The 10,395-nt window shown below is 41.3% G+C and overlaps 1 protein-coding gene across 3 annotated transcripts; it reads right to left on the minus strand.

Annotated features, from left to right (window-relative positions):
• Positions 1–2,629: 2,629 nt before the first annotated feature.
• On the minus strand, positions 2,630–9,680 carry LOC141100307 (interleukin-1 beta-like). 3 transcript variants are annotated; one of them, XM_073588691.1, is made up of 7 exons: positions 9,579–9,680; positions 7,381–7,429; positions 7,002–7,050; positions 6,015–6,234; positions 5,165–5,344; positions 4,915–5,054; positions 2,630–3,508 (listed from the first exon to the last, which is right to left on the minus strand). In XM_073588691.1, exons 2-7 carry the CDS (start codon positions 7,422–7,424, stop codon positions 3,296–3,298), a joined length of 846 nt encoding a protein of 281 aa, XP_073444792.1. In that variant the 5' UTR covers positions 7,425–7,429; positions 9,579–9,680; the 3' UTR covers positions 2,630–3,295. The 3 variants fall into 3 exon arrangements, with proteins under 3 accessions (XP_073444792.1, XP_073444791.1, XP_073444790.1); XM_073588690.1 differs by lacking the exon at positions 9,579–9,680 and adding an exon at positions 8,389–8,637; XM_073588689.1 differs by lacking the exon at positions 9,579–9,680 and adding an exon at positions 7,535–7,648.
• Positions 9,681–10,395: the final 715 nt, after the last annotated feature.

A 10,395-nucleotide genomic window follows, 5' to 3' on the forward strand; every position in this document is an offset into this window, starting at 1 on the left:
GTAGCAAGCTCCGTTCTGCTCCCATATGTCTGTAGTAAGCTCCGTTTTGCTCCTATATTTCTGTAGTAAGCTCAGTTCTGCTCCCATATCTCTGTAGTAGGCTTGGATCTGTTCCCATATCTCTGTAGTAAGCTTGGTTCTGCTCCCATATCTCTGCAGTAAGCTCTGTTCTGCTCCAATATCTCTGTAGTAAGCTCGGTTCTGCTCCCATATCTCTGGAGTAAGCTCTGTTCTGCTCCCATATCTCTATAGTAAGCTTGGTTCTGCTCCCATATCTCTATAGTAAGCTTGGTTCTGCTCCAAATCTCTGTAGGTAGCTAGGTTCTGCTCCCTTATCTTTGTAGTAAGCTTGGTTCTGCTCCCATACCACGGTAGTAATCTCGGTTCTGCTCTCATATCTCAGTAATAAGCTCGGTTTTGCACCCATATATCTGTAGTATGCTCCTTTCTGCTCCCATATCTCTGGAGTATTCTCCATTCTGATCTATATCTCCGCAGTAAGCTTGGTTCTGCTCCCATATCTTTGTTGTAAGCTCAGTTCTGCTCCCATAGCTCTATAGTAAGCACTGTTCTACTCCCATATCTCTGTAGTAAGCTCCGTTCTACTCCCATATCTCTGTAGTAAGCTCAGTTCTGCTCCTATATCTCTGTAGTAAGCTCGGTTCTGCTGCCATATCTTTGTAGTAAGCTCTGTTCTGCTCCCATATCTCTGTAGTAAGCTCGGTTCTGCTCCCATATCTCTGTAGTAAGCTCAATTCTGCTGCCATATCTCTGTAGTAAGCTTGGTTCTACTCCCATATGTCTGTAGTAAGCTCGGTTCTGCTGCCATATCTCTGTAGTAAGCTCTTTTCTGCTTCCATATCTCTGTAGTAAGCTTGGTTCTGCTCCCATATCTCTGTAGCAAGCTCTGTTCTGCTCCCATATCTCTGTAGTAAGCTCGGTTCTGCTCCCATATCTCTGTAGTAAGCTCGGTTCTGCTTCCATATCTCTATAGTAAGCTTGGTTCTGCTCCCATATCTCTGTAGAAAGCTCGGTTCTGCTCCCATATCTCTGTAGTAAGCTTGGTTCTGCTCCCGTATCTCTGTAGTAAGCTCGGTTTTACTCCCATATCTCTGTAGTAAGCTCGGTTCTGCTCCCATATCTCTGTAGTAAGCTTGGATCTGCTCCCATATCTCTGTAGTAAGCTTGATTATGCTCCCATATCTCTGTAGTAAGCTTGGTTCTGCTCCCATATCTCTGTAGTAAGCTCCAGTCTGTTTCCTTATCTACTTAACAATCTTGGTTCCGGTCTCGTGTCTATGTAGTCAGCTTGCTTCTGTTACAGTATCTATGTAGGCAGTAAGCTTGGTTCTGCTTCCATATATATGAAGCTAGCTCCGTTCTGTTCCCATAATTATGTACCACCCTGTTTTTAAAGCCTGTTATCTCTGCTTCTTTAATGCAGCGGCCAAAGATAAGCAGGGCAAAAGCACCGCAACTGGAGGGCCACTGCCTTGTGATTGCCCCCCAGGCTGAAAAGTGCCAGCCAGCCCCTGCCCCAGTGTATGTGCTGCTGTGCTCCTGGGCAGCTCGTTACTTGAAAACGGAGCCTTCTATCAGTTTAGCATGGACCCTGGAAGTCTCTGTGCTATAGGGACTGATACCCTGCCTCATGCAGCTTGTCTTGGCAGGGAGAGCACATTCCTCTCCTATGCCTGCGGATCTCCAACATGTTACCTCTTCCTAAATGGTCTCTGCTCAGAACATTGCAACCTCTCAGAAGCACCTCCTCCCCCCTGAGGGATTGTGCACACTTTCTGGTTCAGGCAAAACTGCACAATCTTCCAGAGTAAGGCTGTGTGCACATGCTGCGGAATCTGCTGCGGATTGATCAGCGCGGATTTTCAAAATCTGCAGATAAATCCACAGGTCTTTTGACCTGCGGATTAGCCTGCGGTTTTGCCCTGCGGTTTTACCATCTCCACAATGGAGGAGATGGTAAACCGCTGCGGAATCCGCAGAAAGAATTGACATGCAATTCTTTCTGCGGTTTAGAAACCGCAGCAAAATCCGCGCGGACAATTCAGCAGCATCTGCACTGTGGTTTCCTTTTCCCATAGGGAATCATGGTACTGTACACTGCAGCAGAAACTGCTGCGGATCCGCAGGGCCAAATCCGCTGCGGATCCGCAGCAGAATCCGCAGCGTGTGCACACAGCCTAAGGGATCAGGTAAAATGTGTGGATGCAGTTTTCCCATCCCTCACTATAGCTGGCAGTACATATATAAGTATATTACACATGCAGGCACGAGTGCCACACATACAGCTAGGTATTTAGTCTAAATTTTGGACTTATTTCTTGCCAATGTTTTTCCTTATCTAGTTTATTTTGTCATTACAATGGAGGTTGGGGGTTTCTTTTTTTGCCTTTTACATCAGTAACTTTGGTCCAATTATAGATCATAATTACTATCTATATTTTCTGATATTTCTCTTTTAGTCTGATCTTTCCCTACTACTGTGCATTTATCTTTTGCATATATTCATAATTAAGTTTATTTATGTTTTATACTTGTTTGCCCCTATTTTTTCTTGCTTTCTATCAAATATATCACTTACATTGTTGTCATCATCTCAATTACAAACTCATTGTTTTTTTAAGTGTGTTTCTTTAATATAACAATTCCATATATTAACACTGTACAGTATATTTTAATTAATGTTTTTATTAATGCATCCTGAAATAGTATAAAAGCAGCATTTTTTTTCATAAAATAATAAATTACAAATTATAGACAAAATACAAAACGGAAAAAAATATAAACTTTTATGTAATATAAAATAATAATATTAAATATAGCTTTACACAATATATTAACTCTTCATGGAGCTACTGATCTCTTCTCTCACTGAGAAATGAAACTTTATGAAAGTGTTTATTAATACAACAGATTCTGTTATTTCTAAGGACGCTTTGTACGGTTTTTCTCTATGAGCGAGACACTAAGGTGAAATTTATGTAAAATTTTCATTCAGTCGTTCATTATTTTCAGGACGATGTTGGGGGAAATTTTACAAATGTCTCAAAATTGTGGCCAGAAGTGTTGGTATGGGCAGGGTCCTCTCTCCTCCTGTACCAGTTATGACTTGTATTGTTCAACATTATTGTACTTGTTTTTATGTATACCCCTTTCTACATGTAAAGCGCCATGGAATAAATGGCGCTATAACAATAAATAATAATAATAATATACAGATTGAAAGAATTAATTACAATATGTACACGGTACATATACACAATGGTTGGATCGCAAACTATAAATTTGGATTCATTATGAAATCTTGCAGGAAGGTTTGATTGTTCTCCGGGATTAATTGCACCGGCTGCCGCTCTTGCTGAGATGTGCTGATATAGTAGCCCGGGAAGGCGGCGGATTCAAAGGAGTTGTACCTAGTGCTGCTCGCTTTCTTGTAGAAGATGAAGGGTAACAAGTCATCGCTCTGTTTTTGTTTAATGTCGGCCACTTCCTAAAGGAAAGACACAAAAGAGAAATTTAGGAAACTCCAGGAATAAAGACATTCACCAAATATCTAAAAAGAAATGTAATTGAAGGGATCCCTAATTCATATAGCGAGACAGGAAGTGTAAAGTCCGCCATACACATCACATGGTTCGGCCGATCATCCGTCCACACAAGGGATCGCTTGTTCGGTTAAGAGCTCCTGTGTTCTCTGAGTCCCGCCACCAGACATGATTGTTGGAGACTTATCTCCAGGAGAACAAAAGGATCGCCAGATTGAATTCAGACGTGCCGGATCCTTAACTTTCCCGGCAATCAATTGTCTAAGACTACTGTGCATATTAGAGTGTTGACCAAAACCATTGTTATCGACAGAATAGGCTATGTGTATGGGGAGGCTCAACACCTTTGACATTTTTTTCTCCCCAATCTAATAACAATGTAGACATCACCAAACACCCAGCCCAAGAAGGTCAAAGCTCAAATCTAAACTAAGTTGAAATTTTATGGATTAATATTTTGCATGCTAGTCTTGAACCTAAAGCCTGTCGGAGTAAGGGTATGTTTCCATGTTCCATTTAGGCAGCACTTTGGACGCAGCTCCGTCCAAAGCGTTGCCGGCTTTTGTATGCCCGGTGATTCCGCATGTATTAATTGCACCACGCGGAATCACCGCATCCAATACATAGATGGTGATATTTAACTTGCGGAGACTGAGCGTCTCCGCACGATAAATAGACATGCTGCTGTCTATAAGGTTGCACCGCATGTCCGGTTACGCAGGTCTGCCACCTGCGTCTTTGAATGCATAGTGGAGATGGGATTTCATAAAGTCCCCTCCACTATGCTGTAACATCTGGCCGCTGCGGATTGGAAGCTGCAGCTGTACGCAGCATCCAATCCGCAGCAAATACTGAACACGGAAACATGCCCTAAGATCTGCCAAATTTGATAAGAAGTACATTTTTTGGGCTGCCCATGTGCCGTAAGATAAAATCTTTGACAATCCCAATTTGGCATTGATTTCAGCTGCAATGTACACTAATTTATGGCATTCATTATACTAAAGTTGTCTTGCGGTGATAGGTCATGATGCCTTTTTGAACATGTTTCACTACTGGGGCCAAAGAGCAAAAAGCCACCATAGGTCAAGTGTGACAACTTTTGCATTTTGGACATCATTTTTGTCCCCAAGTGTCCAGCTTGTGGCTCCAGAATATCTGTTACTACATTTACTAAAGCATTTTTCCCAACAATGAATGTTATCACATATATATGGATAAGGTAATGAACTGCTGATCATTGTGAGACTGAGACCTCCACTAATCCCAAGAACAGAGCTCTGAAATGCTCCATTATAATGAAGCCATGACTGGATTTTCCCATAGACAATGAATGGAGGGATGTACTGACCTTTAGGCTTAGGACGGGATCTGTCGTACCCTCTTCAGGAGTGCAGCACAAATAAAGTTGGCGTCCCGCAATACCCAATGTGACTGGACGCTTCTCTAGATCAGGTTTTGCTGTAAAGTAGGTGCCCACATTTATTTTTGCTGCAAGAGAAGCCAAAGTGTTAAAATCACGCAATATTTTAGACGCAAATATTTTGTGAAATACATTATTTTTTAGAATACAAAATTAATATCTGTAAGTAAAGCCTTACCTTCTTGCTGAATATTCTGCCCTTGTAAAAACAAGGCCAAAAGACGGGCATTGCCTTGGAATTCTTGCAGAGTTAAGCATTTCTGTCTTTGGTCACGAATAACGTGCACTGTCGTCTTATTGTACAGAAATTGAGTGCTGACTGCATTTTGCGTTTCAACTGAACTGCAAGTGATGTCTTCTGTTATAAGAAAAAATGAAACAAGTATTTAATTTTATCAGTAATTCATGCACCGATATATCGACGACATCTCTCTCTGATAAGAGTTACAACTTGGTAGTGGAGAAAATGCAACATATCAAAATGATTGTGAACTAAATACATAGCAATTGTTACTATCATAAGTATGCATTTATCTTATATGTTAACAACCTAGAATTTAAAAAAAAATACTTTTACATAGGGTGCAATGAAATCAGTTGGCAATACGTCATTATTGTTTTACCTTAATAAGACCCTTATTTATTAAAAGGGACGTGTCATTTCCCATAAATGTGTAACTTTTTTTAACTGGAATAAATTCTGCTGTTCTCCTGAATCTGGCGATGTTCCTCTTTTGTTTCTGTGCCTCCCCATTCCTGAGATATGGCCCTCTCTTCCCTGTAGGTAAATTTAGTCTTGTTAGCTAACTGGGCGTGGTCTCCCACAGAGAAGAGTTCCTGACCACACCCACTCTGATAACAAGGCTCGATTTACATACAAGGAAGAAGGGGCTGTATCTCAGGAATGAAGCAGCGCAGGAGCAAAGGGAAAACAACGCCGGATTCAGGGGAAAAGCGACATTTACATAAAGTAAAAAAATGACATATTATCGGTAAGGTAATTTTTGAATAATTGTGAATGATCTTACCATGCACAAGGATGTGATTCAACAGGTCATCATCATTGAAAAAGCTCAACTTATCAATTCCTTTTATTCCCTTCAGCTTTTCCACCACTACCACAAGCATTACGACTTTCTTGAAGCAGCTCATTGGTTTTTCGGGCTTTCTTATCTCAGGCTTTATTTGAGGAAGATAAGTTGACCAACATTCCTCATGGTGTTTCCATTGTAGATGCTTCTTATTGGTCTGGAGAGAAAAAAATTACAGGTTTGTTATTGGAATGGTCCTTAAAGATCTGTTGTCCGCATAGGAACTGTTTTAGTTCTTGAACATTCGACACCGGCAAAATGAAAAATTTATTATGATCAATGCAAAAATATCGTCTGTGGAAGAGAGCATAGATGATATTATTGGATGTATCTGTACATTTATTAATTTTAATAAATTGTCCATTAACATATTGCATTCTTCTCTAGGATATTTTTCAGAACCTAGTGCATGAGAAAAGTGTAGCGGTTGTCCGTAGCGGCCAATCAAATTGCCAATTTTATTTTTTCAAGGGGAAATTAAAATATGAGAGATCCAAGCTGATTCCCTATGCACTAGTGTTGATACATTTTTATTAATGGGTTATCAGAACGCAGGAACACTTTCAAAAGTACAATGGCTGTGGCCGATTACGGCAGATCCTTCCCGTATGGGTGTGGGTGTGGATCTGTAGTACCCCAACGCGGCCACTATGGAGGTAATGGAGCTGCTGTGTTTCCTCAGTCTCCGAAAACTTCCTACCGGACGTCACACCCCCATCGATCAGAGATCGATATCCTATTCTAAGGATGGTCTATCAATAAATAAATGTAGTGGCCAAACCCTTAAATCGTCTAAAGTTTTACAAAATTGCTGCAACAATGCAAAAAATTTTTATTTTAGTATCAACTTTTCATTTCAAACACTTTTTACTCAATAAAAAATAATCCTCAGTAAACTAAAATATAAAATCAAATGTCCATTACCTTCGCTTTGATGGATACTTCATCAGTGTAAAAGTCTTCCACATGCTCACTGCAAGGAAAAGGCAATAAAACATTGTGATGTAAGACCTGATTATTCTGTAGCCCGAAGCCTCCAAAATTCTTTAGAACTTAACTAATATTTCTCTGTGTAACATGTATATTAGATATAACATCTTTTACATCTTTTCACCCTGTACAAATGACGGATTTTCTGTTTTTTTTTATAATTTTTTTTTTATTCTTTTTTTAAATTATGTAAAGCATGTGTGTTATGTTACATCACGGTGATATTCTCTCCTATAGTTATTACGGCAGCACACTGAGCGCTCTGCATAGCCCTGTGCATATCCTAATACAAGCCCCGACCTTCTTTTATTACCTGTACTCCATTGAAATGTCATTATATTCTGGGACTTCTGCCATTATGTCTGTAGAGATAAATATACAACATAAATATATAGGGAATAGATCCAGACCGACACAAATATGTCTAGGTGACACATAAAACGCGCAATAAGGAAAAATGATAATACCTTAAAAAGAAAAGCTGTAGAAAATAAGAAGTCCTGGAGACGTCCTGATTCCTGTGTGCTCGTAGCTACTGATCTGCCTGCAGACGGGCGGCTGCTTTTATAGACAGGCGACTGCTCAGGATCTTACACAATACCGGGGTTTTTCCCGGCTTCCTTTTTTTCTTTTTTGTCATTGTGCTATTTATTCTTCTCCCTTGTATTTAGAGAACTGGATTTTCAAGATACCACATGTACATGTAGATTTCACCAGTGGGGTTTCCTTAGTTTCGGACTAAGGGTACCGTTACACTTAGGCTGGTTTCACACTTGCGTTTTTTTGCGCTGCTTTTTAGCGCAAAAAAGCAGGCGTTTTTCCCGCTATACTTTAACATATGTGCGCATACATATGCGCACGTACACGTTTGTATGCGCCTGCGTTTTTTTGCAGTGTGCGCTCGGGCGCACAAAATGCTTCCGGTTGCATTTTTTGTGCGTCCGACTTGCCCCAAAAAAACGCATGCGCACGCAATGCGTTTTTTTTTTTTTTTTTACAGCAAAACACCCATTAAAGTCTATGGGTGCACGTATGGGTGCGCGTATGCGCAAAAAAAGCATGCATTTTTTTTTAAGAAAGGCACCAAAACCCGCAAAAAATGCACACAAACGCATGATGCGTTTTTTTCATGCGTTTGTGTGTGCAAAAAGCACGCAGCAAAAAAACGCAAGTGTGAAAGTAGCCTTAGCGATGCACCAGCGATCCCGACAACGATATGACGCGGTCAGGATCGCTGGTGCACCGCTAAGTGGTCGCTAGTGAGCTGCCACACAGGCAGATCTCACCAGCGACATAGCAGCGGTCGGGGGTCGCTACTTACCTGTCAGACGAGACGATCCTGACGTCCTCCCGCCCGCGTCCACGCGTCGCCACAGCAGGAAGCTGACGACGAGAAATGGTCCAGGACGTTCTCGCGCGATCAGCGATAACCAGCGGGGGAGCGGTCGGAGGTAAGTATCAGACACAGCGATATCGCTAGCAATATCGCTGCTGCGTCACAAAACCAGTGACGTTATAGAGATATTGCTAGCGATATCGCTATGTGTAACGGGCCCTTAATGCCCTTCACAATAAAGCAGGCACAGGTAGAATAATAGAGACCGATTCCCTTCACAATAAACCCTCACCCTAATTGACCTCCAGCAACTCCTAATCAGACGCGTCCCCGATCTCTGATGGTATTTACTTCCTAGCGTCATCTCAAAAGACTATGGGGCTTGTTCACGCACTGATTTTTTGCAACTGTTCTTTCAGTGTTTTTTTTCAGTGTTTTCTTTTTTAGTGGTTTTTTTTCAGTATTTTTTTTTCAGTGTGTTTTTGTACTTAAGAAAATGCAGTGTTTTAGGCTATGTGCACACGTTGCAGATTCTGCTGCAGATCCGCAGCAGCTTCTGCTGCGTTGTACAGTACCATTTAAGTCTATGGAAAATGAAAAACGCAGTGCACACGTTGCGGATTTTTCAGCGGTTTTAAATCCACAGCATGTCACTTCTTCATGCAGACTCCGCAGTGGTTTGACACCTGCTCCATTACAGGTGTCAAACCGCAGGGGAAAACCGCAGGCTAATCTGCACTAAATCCGCAGGTAAAACGCAGGTCATTTGACCTGCGGATTTAGCCAAATCTGCGAGGAATAATCCGCAGTAGAATCCGCAACGTGTGCACACACCCTTACAGTACCAGGAAAAATGACTGAGATTTCTGAAACCTCGTGCACATTATGCTTTTTTCTTCTTACGTTGTGTATTTTACCATGCGTCTTTTCAGATCTGCAGCATGTCGATTCTTTCAGCGTTTTTCACCCATTCAAATGAATTGCTAAAAAAATGCGCAATAAAAAAGCATAAAAAATGGAATTGAAAAATGTGTGCATTATACTCTGCGTTTTTCCTGCCAAGAGACGTGTTTTTTGAATGCAGAAATATCCACTGCAAAGACTCAACGTCTGCACATACCCAATGAGTGGCCAGAAATTTACTTAAAGGCTTTTCCCAATTGTTCTTTACTCACCCTTCCCTGGTCCAGTGACTGGTTTCCACTGCTGCTCCTGATACTGTTATTGTGTGCAGTACTGACATGAGGCTGACGGCGCTGCAGCCAATCGCTGAGCTCAGCAGCTCTAAGGGTTTGTGCCTGTGCGCTGAGCTCGGTGATTGTCTGCAGCGCTATCAACGTGATATTATTGTGTAATCTAAATGACGGAGGAATAATAGGACTAAGGCCTCATTCAGACTTCCGATGAATACGTACTTGTTCTATCACCATAGTACATGTATGTACATAGTATTGGTATATATGTATATTCCAAAGTGTTTTTGTAGCCTCAGAAGACTTTCACCGGCACTTCACAGAAACTTTCCTACAATGTATGGGATAACTCTTGTAGTGTTTGTGTCATATGCGCGCCTGAGGAAAGAAAGGAAGAGCAGTGAGTGAGTAACCAGATTCCAGGCAGGGAGGTATTTTGCCCCAGGTAATAGAGACGCAATCCTCCTTAGTGCAGCTGTCAGTGAGGACAAAGCTTTATATTGGGCACTAAATATGGAGCACTGTATTATACTACTCTTGAGGAGTGGCCCAAAATACCTGTGGAGAGGCGCAGACGTCTCATTGACAGTTACAGGAATCGTTTGATTGAAGTGATTGCCTTAAAAGGTTGTGCAACAAAAGTTAAGGGTCCCATCATTTCTGTCCTGGCCTGTTTCCTGAGTTTTATTTTTTTACAAATTCTGTGGAAGCATGGTTGAAAAGCAATGTCTGACTTTCATTTGTTCATTTTTATAGATTTTTGATTTATTATTACTTTTGTCAGATTCAAGTTATTTCT

This window comes from Dendrobates tinctorius, unplaced genomic scaffold, assembly GCF_039654945.1.
Source record: "Dendrobates tinctorius isolate UK_male_01 unplaced genomic scaffold, ASM3965494v1 ptg000104l, whole genome shotgun sequence".
NCBI classification, from domain to species: domain Eukaryota; kingdom Metazoa; phylum Chordata; class Amphibia; order Anura; family Dendrobatidae; genus Dendrobates; species Dendrobates tinctorius.